Source organism: Cricetulus griseus, chromosome 3 (assembly GCF_003668045.3).
Source record: "Cricetulus griseus strain 17A/GY chromosome 3, alternate assembly CriGri-PICRH-1.0, whole genome shotgun sequence".
In the NCBI taxonomy this organism is placed as follows: domain Eukaryota; kingdom Metazoa; phylum Chordata; class Mammalia; order Rodentia; family Cricetidae; genus Cricetulus; species Cricetulus griseus.
In genome coordinates this window covers 169,359,617-169,377,193 of record NC_048596.1, presented here as the reverse complement: position 1 = coordinate 169,377,193, position 17,577 = coordinate 169,359,617, and the positions used below count along the sequence as shown (strand labels likewise).

Here is a 17,577-nt window from a genome sequence, read left to right as displayed (position 1 = left end):
TGGATGGGATGGAAGTTCGAACAAAAATATAGCTGTTGCTTAAATAATATAGGATTTGCACATATGGATCACGTACTGTGTGCTACAAGTACATACCAATGCTCCTTTTAAAAAGCCTTGCTAAGGAGGAGTTATCAAGGCTATATTAAAGATGAAGAAACAGCAGTTGCAAGCACACTGGATGAACTTCTTGAAGATAGAATTTAGGTGGTCATTGGGAGGTGCTTGGGCAATCAGCAGCATAGACATGTTCTACTCCAAATTTGAACCCTTTCTCATTCTGCTCATACTGTGTCACTGCCTCTCACAGAGTCACACAGCCAAACAGAAGGAAAGTCTAGAAATTTCAGCAAGACCATGACCCTGAGTGGGGAAAGCACTGCTGTAGATTCTGGAGATAGAGATAGAGAAAGGTATGATTCCAGGAGGCCTTGGGTGAGTACATTCCCCTGAAAGCCTTGGTCTCCCTCCTTCAAGTGACACAGATGGGTAGTAAGGTCCCAGGTTGTCCCCTTGTACTAGCCATGGATCTGTTTCTTATACCTGTTGCTTTGACCCTGTTCATCCCCTAGGGTCCAACAACCCCAGAACCATATCCTCAGAAACCCACTTACCTGGGTACCCTAGCCTGTGCCTCCACTAACCCATCTTGACCACACAAAATTAGGTACAATTAAAATAGACACAGCTTGTAAATCCTCAAATTCCCTGAAACTGCACCAACTATTGAAGGTTACACCACTTTCCCTTGCCTCCTCTCTTCTTGGGGCGGTAAACCATGACAAAGACCCTTCCCATAGCTTCCATCCGGTCTCAGCCTTCTAAATGATCCCGGTGCTTCCTTTTCTATCCTGCTTCAGTGATGTACTCCTTTTCAGGGGAACTCTAAAAAAAATCATCCTTTCAAATGCAGCTCTTTGATGATTCTTTATGTCAAATTTTCTATGGACATGCTCTATTTTAACCCCCCCTTTCTATACTTCCTCTAGACCAACCACCACTCAGAATGCTACAGACACAATTATTCATTTCACACCAACTGCAGCCCAATGGAGAAGGAGCTGCCACTGAGAAGTTAAATTCCTCACTCAAGGACACAAAGCTCCAGGGCACTGTGCTTAGATTCACTCACACTTTCTGTCCATGTCCAAAGGGCAAATACCGCTAAGAAATGGGGCCTGTTTTTCAATTCCCTGCATGAGCCTGCACTCACCAAGGCCTAGGAAAAAGAATTTCAAATATGTACTCATAAGTACTCACCCTGAGTTAGGCAAGCAGTGAAAGAGATCAGGACCAAGGCACAGGGCCACATCATGGAAGGGCAACACTTCTGGGGTCTAGTGAGGTGCCTGGTGCTTGGAGGGAGTGCACTGAACCAGTCTCACAGCTACTGACCAACCCCTGAAATCCTGCCCACTCTGCCAATTTGCTTAAGATAGCCAGCTGAAAATCCCCTGCCAAGAGCTCTCTGGGTGTCTAGTGGGAAGGACCTGTAAGCCACACCCACCTACTCTGCACTCTAATTTGCACAGTCATTGCCCAACTCTCAGATAACAGAGACCCATAAACTAATCCAAGGACTTCTTACATAAGGTTTGTCCCTGTGCCAGTCAAACTTCAGTGTTCTGTGGGCCTCCCAAAGGCAGAGACTAGCATAGCAGGCAGATGCCTTTAGGCAGGGAAAGCTTTGATCTGGCATCCCCGGAAAAAGATGGGAGATTTTAGAACAACTCAAGGCTTCTAAACATCTCTGTTCCAAGATTTGGACACATCTCTCAGCATTGCTGGGCCTGTGCTTCCTAGAGTTCTAGGCCCATATTTGGAACCAACCTTATTTACACTTTATCCAGTGCCCCTAATGTCTACATACTGCCTTTGCAATACTCCTGTTAAATGTTCAACCTCTGTTGGCCTTTAAAGTCAGAGAGATCACTACTTTGAAGGAGACAGACCCTTTCTACAGTAATTATCCCTCCATAGTCTAATTCTGCCTACCCATTATCCATTCATTCTTTGAACATTTACCTAAATGTCTGGCATTTCCTTCTACAGGAATGAAATTAGGAAAGAAACCTTCAGGCCTAGGCCCCAGGTGCCTGTGAGCTTAGTCTTTTCAGGTGAGAGGCTGAACTCTTCCCCACTGCTAACATGTAATGAAGGTGACATATGTATCATTACTTCCTAATTTAACTATTGGCTAAGGCTTCTGTTCTGCCTAAGGGTCTATCTTTAAAAAACTGATTTGTAGAAAGCATATTTCATCTGGCATTTTCACAAATACAGCATTATACATTTTTCTTTTTCATCCATTTCCTACTCTGTCCTCACATTCCCATCTTGCATGTTCTCATGATCCTCCAGCTAGTTCATCCCTGTGCTTTCATGTCACTTGGGTTCCTGAACTGGACCATTAGGTCATTCTTGAGTGACAGGGTCCTGAGGAGGAAGGTCCAGGGGTATCAGAGTTAGGACATAAAAAAGGTGGGTTCAAGATGTCTTACATAAGCTATAACTTATGCCAAGCAAGTTTATTAAGAAGTACAGCATTTTGCTGGGCATTGGTGGCACACGCCTTTAATCCCAGCACTCGGGAGGCAGGGGCAGGCGGATCTCTGTGAGTTCGAGGCCAGCCCGGTCTCCAGAGCGAGTTCCAGGATAGGTTCCAAAGCTACACAGAGGAAACCTGTCTCGAAACTCGCCCCCCCCCCCTGCAAAAAGTACAGCATTTTATGTACTATTTCTAGGAGAGGAATGGAACAGAGCTGACAGAAACTATCATAAAATGAGAAGAAGTTAATTGGAAGTCAATCAAGCAATGTTGCATAAGAGGAACACAGGGTGTCTCAAGAGCTTTATAGATCAAGCACACAGCAGCCTTGGGACTGATAATTATAGCCCTGTGTCGTGGGAAGAGCTGGGTTCCCAGGATCTGAAGCTACAGCTCCCCTGAGGGCCTAGCTCCAGAACATTACTGGCTCTGCTAAGAGTGTTCCTGGTTTTAGATAAGTAACTGTGTTCATTCTCCTGCAAGACAGCCTCAGGGAAAAGCTCCCAAGGTCCTGGATTCAGGCTATTACTGGCTCTGCCAAACACACCCCTGGTTTAGAGAAAGAGTGTCCTAGCTATAGTTTCTCTTCCTGCAACAAAACACCGTGACCAACAAGCAAGTTGGGGAGGAAAGGGTCTATTTGGCTTACACTTCCAGATCATAGTCTATCATTGGGGAAGTCAGGACAGGAACTCAAGCATGGCTAGAACCTGAAGGCAGGAGCTGATGCAGAGGCCATGAAGGGGAGCTACTTAATGGCTGCCTTCCTAGCTTGCTCAGCCTGCTTTCTTATGGAACCCAGGACTGCCAACACAGAGATAGCACCACCCACCATGGGCTGGGCCTTCCACCATTGATCACTAATTGAGAAAATGCCTTATAGCTGGATGTCATGGAGGAATTTCTTCAACTGAGGAATTTCTTCAACAGAAAGGAATTTCTCCTTCCTTTCTGATGACTCATGCTTGTTAATTTGAAACACAAAACCAGCCAGTACAAAGAGCTCTGCTTCTTGTGCATACATCATGCCTAAGAGAAAACCTTGGGTCAGTCCAGGTCACAGGATGTTCTATTAGCTCATCTTTCTGAGGATCTCTTCCTTATTTATCATGGTCCCATATCTACTGTTACTGTCATCTCTCTCTCTCTCTCTCTCTCTCTCTCTCTCTCTCTCTCTCTCTCTCTCACACACACACACATACACACACACACACATTCATGCACACACACTCATGCACATACATACAAAGGCATGTGCAAACAAACAAATCTGGATTCCACACATGAGAGAAAATAACAGTTCTGCATTGTCTTAGGACCAACAGTCCCAGAACTGTGGAAGAGAGAAACCTGTTTTCACTTAGGAGATGTTCTCTCTGCTAGAGTCTGCTAGTGTGGTTTGCTTCTAAAAGTCTTTATTCCATTTTTGTAATGTAACCAGACTGTTTAAAAGCAAAGATGCAACTAAGTCATTTTGAGAGCAGGGGAATAGTATTACCCAGGGAAGAGCACAACATTTGGCTATCCAGACCAAATGATCAGCCCTGAAAACAAAGGAGTAACATTACACAGTCTGAGCAAGTTGTGTTTATGCATTTAGGTATAGGCATATGTGCATATGTATGTAACAAAAATTAATGAAACAAAGGCCATGAATTGGAAAGACATAAGGGAGGCATATATGGAGAAGTTGGAGGCAAGAATGAAAAGGGGGAAACGATATAATTACATTATAATCTAAAAAGATTAAAAGACTTCAGGACATAGAAAAAAAGCCCACTAAAAGCTTACAAAAGAAAGTGTCTACTTACTTAACAAGGCAAACTCATCAAAATTATACCACTCCTCTTAACAGACACTCTGGAAATAAAAAATAAATAAATAAAAATAAACAAGTGAACAAATAAAATAAAAAGCATAGAATGGTATAACTTAAACCCTGAAGCAAATAATTGCTACCTAGGCTTGCCAAATTATCTTTAAAAATTGATGGAGACCCAAAGCCTTCCATAACAAACACAAACTTAAATCATGACAACTATGACAACACTGAAGATCCTGAGAGCAATTCTACACACAGAGGAAGGAAAGGCAGTAAACAAATAAAGCTTTGAGGCATCTCCTCTACATCTCCCAGGGGTTATCACTATTCTAGCATGTTTCTGCAAGGGCTGGTTTCTAGAGAGTTGCCTTGATGTCTTTCTCAACCCTCAACTTCAGACCTGCTCTTCATAGAGGTCTTCTGACTTGATAATTAATATCTGATCACTTAGAGGTGGTACCCAAGAATGGTTGATATAGTGTTAGTCTGACTAAGGAGGGTGTGTTCCTAAATATCAAACATATGGATTTCTCAGTGAATTTGCTCTTCTTTAACAGAGATTGTTTACCATCTCTGCCTAGGACAGTTTCTTACCACTCTCCCATGGGTATAGAAGATGGACATAGATTTTTCTTGTCTTCTCAAGCCACAGTAGCTCTTCACCAGGGCCCTGAAGTAGAGAATGATGTAGTTTCTCCAGTGGTTGAAGGACTGCATTCATCAGAGTACGTGTCTAAGCAGGGCTGCATGTCTACACAGCTGGAGATGGGCTTTCTACAGTCCTAAAACCCGCCTCCAGTATTTCCATGAGCATCTGACAAACACCCATAGAGAAGTTAATGGTGGGAATAAACTCCTCCTTAGGTGTGTGGTTAAACTCTCATGCTAGCCACATATCACCTCTAACAGTTTAGTAAACTCTCATGTGTCCTCCTCCTGGGTTTGATGATGTCTCCCAGCTGGAGGTGGAAAAGGAGCCAAAGCTCACATTTTATTCTTCTTGAAAAATATTTCCTCCACATCTGGAGGTAAGCACTTGTCAAGCCACACCCCTACCTGGAGGCATCTTCCTATGATAATCTCTTTCTATTTGCCTTTCTCAATCTAATGTAGGTGGAGATACAGACACTGAGTTGAACTTAGAATGAATATTTATTCTCCAAATTGAGGCCACAGATTCAACCATTACCCTCCTCATCCCCATAACAAAATTCTCCAATCTTCTCGAGGACTCTCATCTTTGGCCATGAAACATCTTCTATGGGGTAGCTTTATCTTGACTTTGCTGGTCTCCTGAGGCTGGAAGAGCTTCCTATTCATAGCTCAGTATGTGCTCTGTCTGTGGTGGCTTCTTGGCCCTGAGCTTAGTCCAGAAAGTCACTTCCTTATCTTTCAGTCTCTGGGCTTGCTGGGTGGTGACACTAATCTGCAGATAGCCTTCCTTCTTGTCATACTTTGGCCAATAGGGCAGCCCTTTTCCATTGGGGTTCCTGGGAAGAGAATCAACCAGAATTTCTTAAAGTTGTTGTGTGGTCCCACATTCATATGACATTTATAGTGATTTCTAGTTTATCTCTGCCAAAAGCTTGTGCACAACAAGAAATTGGAGCACACCATTGACAGGCCACTGTGGTCACAGGGTGGGATTTGATCACTTATAGCTAAAATCCACCCCTTCCCCATGGTCCCACCTTGCCCAATGCCTTGGCAATGTCAATTGTACTGCTCTCACCCATTCCTGGCAAAGTTGGCCCAGAATTTCATCATCATCTTGCTGAGGTTCACCTCCTCTTCTGAGGTATGACCTGTAGGAAATAGGAAATATATATATATATATATATATATATATATATATATATATATATTCACAAACCACCAATAGCTTGCTATAAATACAGAATATGAGTTCTAACTCAAAAATTACTGTATGTAATTATTCATTGCAAGAAGGTCATAGTTAGCTGGTGTGCACAGTTGATTTGAGAATGAATGATCCAGGACTCAACAATAGTCATGCAGTTCATTTCTAGCTGTCTGGCTTTGTTTTTCCATACCCAGCATCCAGTTTTTCCCTACTGTGAATAAGGATGCTGCAGCTCAGTGATGTCCTTATAGGAAAGTATGTAGGGTATGTGTGTCTTTTTCAAGCTCCTCTTCAAAACTGTATATTCACAGTTTGAAAAAATATTAGAATTGCACATATCTTAAAACATACCTAATTGGGAAATGCTCAGAGTATGTAATCACCAGCTATTGAAATGGACCAAATCACATGAACTGTTGAAAATGAAGGTAACAAAGATGTTCATCAAATGGTTTAAAAAATATTGTACTATTAACTATAAGTAAAAATACAACTTTTAGATAAATAGATATGCATACAGATAGATGGATGCAAATGACATCTGGTTGACAGTCAGCAACAGCTTGAACTCTTCTTAACTCACATTCAGATATGTCATTTTGGGTGGGAAATCAAGCAGTACAATTCTTATCTTCAGGTGGGGGAACTTGGGGGCTGCATTTCTCTTACCACTATTATATTATATTACCACTATTATATTAGTGGTCAGCATCCTGATGGAAAGCATTGCTGGCTTCCCATGAGTATATGCCTTTCCTAGTGTGTGCTGGAGCGGGAGAAAGCTAGCTCATTCCTGTTACCCTGAGTTGGGGAAATAATTATTAAGATCACAGGCAAAAAAGCACCATTACCTCTTAAAATTGGGGCACCGAAGACAGAGTAGACTTCATCTGCATGGTCTCCAATCACCGTCTTGGGTTTCATTTCTGATGAGAAGCTTGGACGATATTGAAATTCATACATGTAGGTGGGGGCTCCAGCATCTGGGAAGAGAGTTCATGTTATCAGGTATGTACTTGGATGGTAACAAAAGTCTCTATGTATGAAGGAACCCATGGTTGTCAGCAAAGCAGACAAACTCTGATAATTCATCACCTGGATGTCCTTGGGCTGTTTAGAAGGGAAAGTGGAGGTGGTACTTGAATCAGGCATCCATGAACTCTAAAAATAATGAATAAGATGCAACACCCCTTCCCCCCAAAGCAGATAGATGTTCATGGTAATGCTCTGGTGAACATTCATTCCAAGAAGATCTACAACCTACTAAGCATCTTCTATTCAGACTGGTGTTGAGCATTTCCCCATGTTTTCTCACTCATTTTCAGGAGTGTGAAGAAAATACAAATGCTTGCCTAAAAGTGTTATTTATGTGTTTAATTACTATCTTAAGTTAGTGAAAAAATAATGGGTTTCATTATAATATTTCATCATACATATTTTGTTTTATTTGTTTCCTTACCCCACTGCCCTTCATGCCCATTCCACCCAGTTGCTGTGCCTTTCCTTCTAACAATAGCCCTTATTCTACTTTTTGGACACATGCATAACATTTTTCCTCTACCTGCTCCCTGAAGATCTCCTCTTTTCTCATTGTTTTTTTTTCTAGTTTCTCTCCTCCATGCCCATATACATTCAAATTTACATCTAGACTCCACAGATGAGGGGATACACATAATATTTATTGTCCCAAATCAAGTTTATTTTACTTAAACAGGATGATATTCTTGCACATATCATAAGTAATTTCTATACAAAGTCCCACTTTGTAGAACCACAGCTTATTCACAGCATTCATCCATTTGTGAACTTAGCTGGTTCTACTTCTTCACCGTTGTGAATAGTGTGGTAATATTAGAACATGGGTATGCAAGAATCTTTGTGGTAGAATTTATTAAAATTTAAATATATGCAGACAGGGAATAATCATTCTTTCAAGTCTCAGGAATACCACAGCATATAAAGGTACCACTCAAAAATAAAAGAACTAAACAAAAACACATGGAATTGAGCACCAGTAGACATATCTTATAGAAATTAGAGGAGTTTTAAGATGAAGTAAAGAGATACTAATAAACAACATGAAACCCGTTAGCACAAATGTCAAAGATATAAATAGAATTTAGGACACTCCAGGGCTGTAATGATCATACATGTGGCAAGTGGATTCCAAGTCCTAAATTTAAAAGACAAAAATAGCACTAACAACTATAACTAAAACAATTATTCTATGGCTAAAATGAAGTGTCCTTACAAAAGATGTGATTTCTGATATAAAAGACATAAAGTATGAGGAGAACAGACCAAGCCTAAAGCTAGAGAAGAGAGAAAATGAAGGTCACTGAGAGATGACTAGTGAGGGCTGGGAATGCAGCACAGTGGCAGAATTCAAACAAGATTGGTTTGGAACTCAATTAAATAGCCAGGGAGAAAAGTGAGGGTGAGAGAGAGAGAGAGAGAGAGAGAGAGAGAGAGAGAGAGAGAGAGAGAGAGAGATGTGAGAGTATAAAGGCATAAAAATTTTGAGGATAAAGATTATCAACAAAATTTATCTAGATCCAATAGGAAACAAATCAATAAATAATCAAATAGATAAAATCATAAATGAAAGATCTTATACTAGAAGCCACAGAAATTCAAAGGCTCATAAGAGATTATTATAAACAACTGTATGAATGCAGATTAGACCACCTGGAAGAAGGAAATGACTATTAGTCCAATTAATTCTACCAAAGATGAACTACGAAGAAACAGGACCATCCTGAGGTCAATAGTGAGTGAACTTGAGTTAGTGATTAAAGATTTCATCCAAGAAAAGTGACGATTTTCCTGAAGAATCACAACTAATATTTAAAGAACTGGGAACCATATATCTCAAATTCTTGCCAGATTTCCTCAAAATCAAATGGAACATCTCTAGTTTTTCTCCCATGAGGACAGTCACACAGATATGAACATAAGATGAGATGCTACAAGAAAAGAAAACCACATCAAAGTCCTTTATGAACACGGATGGAAAAATACTCAACAGAACACCAGAAAACCAATCCAATGTCATATTGGGTTATTGGGCAGATAATTTATCATGGTCAAACAGGACTTACATTTGTCATTCATAGCAGTTTAAAACACATGGGGACTATGCTATATCATGTTACAGGTAAAGAACAGAAACAGTCATCTTGTTATATCCAGAAACATTATTTGATAAAATTCAACTTTTATGATGTCCTGAGGTGGGTACCCGAGCCTCAGGTGAGTCTGGGAGCTGTTCTGCACCCCAACCTCCCCAATCAACCCCTGCTTGCTTCTGCCTGAGACCCCCCTGCCCAGATAAGAGTGGACCTGCCGAGACCAGAAGGCCCACCCTGAGTCTGGATATACCTCACCCCTGTCCACATTCTGCCCTCTGTCCTGTGGCTGGCGCCGGAGCCTCAGGTGGTCTGGGCTCTGCTCTGCCCCACCAACCTTCCCCATCAACCCCTGCTCGCTTCTGCCTGAGCCCACCCGGACAAGAGTGGACCTGCTCAGACCGGAAGGCCCATCCTGAGTCTGGACACACCTTACCCCTGTCTACACTCTGCCCTCTGTCCTGTAGCGGGTACCCTAGCCTCAGGTTCATCTGGGCGCTACTCTACACCCCAAACCTCTCCCATCAACCCTTGCTCACTTCTGCCTGAAACCACCCCTCCTCAGACGAAAGTGGACCTGCCCAGATGGAAGGCCCAAACTGAGTATGGACACATCTCACCCCTGTCTACACTCTGCCCTCTGTCCTGAAGTGGGTACCTGAGCCTCAGGTGAGTCTGGTCATCGCTCTGCCCCCCCCACCTCCCCCATCAACCCCTGCTTGCTTCTGCCTGAGTCCACCTGGACAAGGTGGACCTGCCCAGACCAGGAAGTCCCACCCTGAGTCTGAGCACACCTCACCCTTGTCCACGCACCACCCTAGGCAATCCAGCTGCTGCCAGAGGCTGAGCCCTCTGCCTGCCACCAGAGAGAGGGAGAGACCCCACCTGCACTCACTGGAAGAAGGCATAGGAAGAAGACAGAGTAAGAACACACTCAACAACAGAAAAACCAATATGACACCAACAGAATCTAGGGAATCCACACCAGCAAGATCTGAAAAGCCCAACACAGAGGATGAAGAAGAGATAGACCTCAAAAATGATCTTAGGAAGGTGATAGAGACCTTTAAAGAGGAAACAAGAAAATCCTTTAAAGGAATAGAAGAAAAAACAAGCAAAAATGTACATGAAATGGAGGAAAAGACAAACCAAAAAATTCAAGAAGAAAACAAATCTCTTAAAAATGTAAAGAAAGCCAAGAAATAAACAACCAAACAAGTGAAGGAAGCACTCGAAACAGTTCAAGGCATGAAAGCTGAAATAGACACAGTAAAGAAAACACAGAATGAGGCAATGCTGGAAATAGAAAGGCTGCATAAACGATCAGGAACTAAAGATGTGAGTATAACCAATATAATATAAGAGATGAAAGAGAGAAATTCAGTTGTTGAAGATTCTCTAGAGGATATACAGACATCAACCAAAGAAAATCTCAAGACCAACAAATCCTTAACACAAAATATCCAAGAAATATGGGACACTGTGAAAAGGCCAAACCTAAGAATAATAGGTATAGAAGAAGGTGAAGAAATACAGCTCAAAGTACAGAAAACATATTCAACAAAATCATAGAAGAAAACTTCCCCAACCTACACAAGGATATACCTATGAAAGTACAAGAAGCTTACAGAACACCAAACAGACTGGACCGCAAAAAGAAGTCCCCTCGACACCTAATAATCAAAACACCAAAACTACAGAATAAAGAGAAAATATTAAGAGCAACAAAGGAAAAAGGCCAAGTAACATATAAAGGAAGACCTATCAGAATCACACCTGACTTCTCAATGGAAACTTTGAAAGCCAGAAGGTCCTGGATAGATATCCTACAAACACTAAGGGAGCATGGATGCCAACCCAGACTACTGTACCCAGCAAAATTTTCAATCACTATAGATGGAGAAAACAAGATATTCCATGACAAAACCAGACTTAAACAATACATATCCACACATCCAACACTACAGAAAGTTCTGGAAGGAAAACTCCAACCCAATGAAGATAACTACACTCACAAAAACATAGGCAATAGATAATCCAATTGTACCAAACATGAAAAGAAACAGGAGGGCAAAATCCACACGGAATGATACAAACAACAATTAAACCAAAACAAACAAGAACCAACAATCATTGGGCATTAATATCCCTCAGTGTCAATGGTCTTAACCTGCCCATAAAAAGATACAGGCTAACAGAATGGATAAGAAGACAGAATTCATCCTTTTGCTGTATACAAGAAACACACCTCAACTTCAAAGACAGGCGTTACCTCAGAGTAAAGGGTTGGGAAAAGATTTTCCAGTCCAATGGGCCCAAGAAACAAGCTGATGTAGTAATCCTAATATCTACCAAATTAGATGTCAAACTAAAATCCATCAAAAGAGATGAAGGGCATTTCATACTCATCACAGGAAAAGTCCATCAAGATGAAATCTCAATCCTGAACATATATGCCCCAAATTCAAAGGCAACCACATTTGTAAGAGAAACATTACTAAAGCTCAAACCACACACACTTATAGTAGGAGACTTCAACACCCTGCTCTCACTACTAGACAGGACCACCAGACAGACACTTAACAAAGAAACAAAGGATCTAACAGAAGTTATGACCCAACTGGGTTTAACAGATATCTATAGAACATTCCGTCCAAACACCAAAGAATATACCTTCTTCTCTGCACCACAGGGAACCTTCTCTAAAATTGACCACATAGTTAGCAACAAAGCAAACCTCCACAGATACAAAAGAATTGAAATAACCCCCTGTATCTTATCAGATCACCATGCTTTAAAGTTAGAATTCAACAGTAATACAAACTGCAGAAAACCTATAAACTTGTGGAAATGGAATAACATCCAATTGCACCATTCCTGGGTTGAGGAAGGAGTAAAAAAAGAAACTAAAGACTTCCTAGAATTTAATGAGAATGTAGACATATCATACCCAAACTTATGGTACACTCTGAAGGCAGTGCTAAGAAGAAAGTTCATAGCACCACATGAAGAAACTGGAGAAAAGTCACACTAGAGAATTGACAGAACACCTGAAAGCTTTAGAGCAAAAAGAAGCAAACTCAATACGGAGGAGTAGACTCCAAGAAATAATCAATCTGAGGGCTGAAATCAATAAAGTAGAAACTAGGAAAACATTACAAAGAATCAATGAAACAAAGAGTTTAAACCAAGAACAGATTAAACAAATTAAACCAAGAACAGATAAGCAGTTTAAATCAACTTATAACCCCTAATGAAATAGAAGCAGTCATTAAAAGTCTTCCAACTTAAAAAAAAAAATCCCAGGGCCAAATGGCAGAATTCTACCAGAAATTCAAACAAGAGCTAATACCAGTACTCCTGAAATTGTTCCACAAAATGGAAGCAGAAGGGACATTGCCAAACTCTTTTGACAAGGCTACAATCACTTTGATACCCAAGTCACACAAAGATACAAATAAAAAAGAGAACTACAGACCAATATCCCTCATGAACATCGATGCAAAAATACTCAACAAAATATTGCCGAATCGAATCCAAGAACACATCAGAAAAATCATCCACTATGATCAAGTAGGCTTCATCCCAGGGATGCAAGGATGGTTCAACATAGAGAAAATCCATCAATGCAATCCACCATATTAACAAACTGAAAAAGAAAAACCACATGATCATCTCACTAGATTCTGAAAAAGCCTTTGACAAAATCCAATACCCCTTCATGATAAAGAACTTGGAGAGAACAGGAATAATAGGAACATATCTAAACATGATAGAAGCAATATACACCAAACCAACAACCAATATCAAAATAAATGGAGAGAAACTCAAAGGATTCCTCTAAAATCAGGAACAAGACAAGGATGTCCACTCTTTCCATATCTCTTCAATACTGTACTTGAAGTTCTAGCTAGACAATAAGACAACAAAAGGAGATTAAAGGGATACAAATTGGAAAGGAAGAAGTCAAACTTTCAATGTGTGCAGATGATATGACAGTCTACAAAAGTGACCCAAAAAATTCTAGCAGGGAACTCATACAGCTGATAAACACGTTCAGCAGAGAGGCAGGATACAAAATTAACTGAAAAAATCTTTAGCCCTATATACAGATGATTACTGCAATGAGAAAGTAATCAGCGAAACGTCACCCTTCACAATATCCACAAGCAACATAAAATATCTTGGGGTAACATTAACCAAAAAAAAAGTGAAAGACCTGTACAGTAAGAACTTTGAGTCTTTAAAGAAAGAAGTTAAAAAGATACCAGAAAATGGAAAGATCGCCCATGCTCTTGGATAGGTAGAATCAACATAGTAAAAATGGCAATCTTGCCAAAAGTAAATCTACAGATTCAACACAATCCCCATCAAAATCCCAACACAGTTCTTCACAGACCTTGAAGGAACAATACTCAACTTTATATGGAATAATAAACAAACAAATAACCAGGATAGCCAAAACAACTCTGTACAATAAAGGATCTTCTGGAGGCATCACCATCCTTGACTTCAAGCTCTATTACAGAGCCATAGTTCTGAAAACAGCTTGGTATTGGCACAAAAATAGACAGACTAAAGGAATCAAATTTAAAACACTGATATTAACCCACACATGTGTGAACACCTTATTTTTGACAAAGATGCTAAATCTAGACAATGGAAGAAAGACAGCATCTTCAACAAATGGTGCTGGCCCAACTGGATTTAGACATGCAGAAGATTGCAGATAGATACATATCCTTCACCATGCACAAAACTTAAATGCAAATGGATCAAAGATCTGAACATAAATCCAGCCACTCTGAATCTTCTAGAAGGGAAAGTGAGAGACACCCTTGAACTAATTGGCACAGGACACCGCTTCCTGAACATTACACCAGTAGCACAGACATGGAGATCTTCAGTTAATGAATGGGACCTCCTGAAGCTAAGAAGTAAGTCAGTCAGACAAAATGACAGCCCACAGAATGGGAAAATATCTTCACCAACCCCACATCAGACAGAGGGCTGATTTCCAAAATATACAATGAACTCAAGAAACTAGCCACGAAAACACAAAACAAGGAAATAAAAAAGTGCGGTGCAGAACTAAATAGAGAATTCTCAACAGTGGAATCTGAAAATGGCTGAAAGACACTTAAGAAAGTGCTCAAAATCATTGACCATCTGAGAAATGCAACTCAAAACAACTCTGAGATACCATCTTACACCAGCCAGAATGGCTAAAATCAAAAACACTAATGACAGTCTATGCTGGAGAGGATGTGGAGAAAAAGGAACACTCCTCCATTGCTGGTGGGAGTGCAAACTTGTAAGACAACTTTGGAAATCAGTATGGTGGTTGTTCAGATATTTGGAATCATTCTACCTCAAGATGCAGCAATTCCTCTCTTGGGCATATACCCACAAAATGCACTTTCATACAAGGACATATGTTCAATCATGTTCATAGCAGCATTGATTGTAATAGTCAGAACCTGGAAGCAACCTAGATGCCACTCAACTGAAGAATGGATAGAGAAAATGTGGTACATTCATACAATGGAGTACTCCTGAGCAGAAAAAAGCAATGGAATCTTGAAATTCTCAGGCAAATGGATGGAACTAGAAGAAACCATCCTCAGTGAGGTAACCCAGTCACAAAAAGACAAACATGGTATGTACTCACTCATTCATGAATTTTAGACAGAGAGCAAAGGATTACCAGCCTACAATCCTCTTCACCAAAGAAACTAGGAAACAAGAAGGACTCTAAGGGAAAAATGCCTGGATCCCAGGAATGGGAAGGGGCAGGAACTCCTAAGCTAATTGGGAGCATGAGGGGAGAGGGAGCTGCCAGAATGAGAGGAGGAGAAGAGGAGAGGAGAGGAGGAAATGGAGAAGCAGAAATATTGAGTTGGGGGAAGAATAGAGGACAGAAGGATGAGAGATACCATAACAGAGGGAGCCATTATAGGTCGAGGAGAGATCTGGCATAGGGAGATTTCCAGAGACCTACAAGGACGAGGTGAACTGACAATCTAGGCAATGGTGGAGAGGATAACCTAAATGCCCTTCCTCTATAATGAGACTAATGATGACTAATTTTTCATGCCATCCTAGAGCCCTCATCCAGTGGCTGATGGAAGCAGAGGCAGACACCTACAGATATACACTGAACTGAACTCTGGAACTTCGTTGCATAGAGGGAGGAATGAAGACCAAAGGGGTTGGTACCAGGCTGGTGAAACCCACAGAAACAGCTGGCCTGAACAAAGGGGAGTACATGGACTCCTGACTGCTGTCTGGGAGGCCAGTAGAGGACTGATCCTGATCTCTTAACATGGATTTCAATTAGGAGGCCTCCACACTCCAGGGGGACCCTGGTAGTGGATTAATATTTTTCCCTGGTGTAAGAAGGGACTTTGAGAGCCCATCCAAAGTGAAGGGATGCACTCTTGCCCTGGACACATGGGGGAGGGCCCAGGCACGGCCCAGGATGATGTGGTGGACTTTGGGGAGCCCCCATCAAGGGCCCTACCCTGCCTGGGGAGTGAAGGGGGGATGGGGAGGACTGGGGGAGGGGAGGGAGAGGGAGAAGGGATTGACATGTGAAGCAAGCTTGTTCCTAATTTGAACTAATAAAAAAAAATTTAAAATTTTTGAAGGACTCAAACTGAAATAAAATTTGAAAAAAGTAAAAAAAAAATCAACTTTTATGAGTAAAAAGATGACCAAATAAGACATAGGTTATGTGTGTGTGTGTGTGTGTGTGTGTGTGTGCTCATGTGTTTGTCAGACAAGGTTTCTCTGTGTAGTTAGCTCTGTCTGTCCTGGAAGTCACTCTGTAGATTGTTGGGAGCTGAATCTCAGGGCTTGGCATGAGATCCTATACCATGCTTGGCAGGACACATAGTTAACCTTTACATAGCAGCTCCTTAGAACCTCAGCTCAAGAAAAGAAACAACATAATGCAGTCCTCCACCCACAGGCTCAGTCACCTAGGCAACTCCTTCCTGGCCCTCTTACTCATGAACTCTTTACCTTGCCAAACATCCTCTTTGTAGTTTCCTAATATCCTGCATATATATATATATAAATTATATAATAATATAATATCTGCCTATACTAACACCTGGTGCACAAACAACCCATTCTGCCCCTCCCCATATCCTGACTATATAAGCTAGCCTGAGAAAAGTAAAGTTTGCCACTTGATCAGAATCCTGTCTTGTGGTTGTTCTTTCTGTGTCTCTTGTCCCTATTCCCTATCCCTGACTCTCTTGCCCCAGGTTGATGTCCTGCAGGTCAAGACAGTGGATCAGGTTGCCTTTGAACTCACAAAGCTCTGCCTGCCTCTGTCACCCTGAGTGCTTGCATTAAAGGTGTCTACCACCACCACCTGGTGTGAGATGGAGTGTATTTTGACATAATATAGGAACAGCATCAACACTGTCCACAAGAGGGAAACTCTTTTCCTCTAAAACTAGGAACAAGACAAAATTACATCACACACTGCTTTGATTCAGTATAGTGTTGGAAGTCTTTGCCAGAACCATTTGACAAAAGAAAATGAAGGCATCCAAACAGGAAAGTTACACATGCAACAATGTTCATGGACAGCATGTTCCTAGAGAGAGAAACCATATAGACTCCCCAAATACTTACAAATACAAAGTAAATACAACAAAATTACAGCAGAGGAAATCAACAAATGAAAATCAAACAATGTTTTCTCATACAAAAAATAAATCCTGTCCCTAAGAGAGATACCATTCCTGACCCCTTCCTGCACTTTTCTCCTTGTATGCCATGAAGTGAGCATCTTTGCTCCACCATGCTCCCCAAAATGATGAATCTCACCTCAAGGACACAACAGTAGACTCTACTCACCACATACAGAATCCATAACCCAAATAAGTCTCTCTTCCCTCACAATGTTTATGGCAGCCTTCTTGTCTAGATAAAGGAGCTTGACTTCTACCTCAAGTACTGGTAACATTAAGAGCCCTTATGCCTCAGGGTTTTCTCTGGTCACTATAAACTTTTTCCCCATGTGCATTGGATCAAAGCACATGAATGACAAATGAGCTGAGGTGGATAAATATCCTCACTTCTTTCTCAGATGCAATAACCCTAAGACCACTCATCTGATTTTCTCAGAGTTTTGGAGCTCCATCTGTCCACAGTAGGCATGTGCTTAGCTGTGCATCATTAACTGGCCTCTGCCTCC

General features: G+C 41.2%; 1 protein-coding gene across 1 annotated transcript in view; it reads right to left on the bottom strand.

Moving 5' to 3' along the window:
• Positions 1-3,625: 3,625 nt before the first annotated feature.
• The window catches only part of LOC100770294 (carboxylesterase 1E-like), a 34,521-nt gene continuing 20,569 nt past the window's right edge, over positions 3,626-17,577 (bottom strand). The window contains exons 12-15 of the mRNA XM_027405607.2: positions 7,086-7,217; positions 6,103-6,175; positions 5,720-5,860; positions 3,626-3,641 (exon numbers count right to left, since the gene is read on the bottom strand). Coding sequence (XP_027261408.2) covers positions 3,626-3,641; positions 5,720-5,860; positions 6,103-6,175; positions 7,086-7,217 — 362 coding nt within the window. The remainder of the gene's footprint in view (positions 3,642-5,719; positions 5,861-6,102; positions 6,176-7,085; positions 7,218-17,577) is intronic.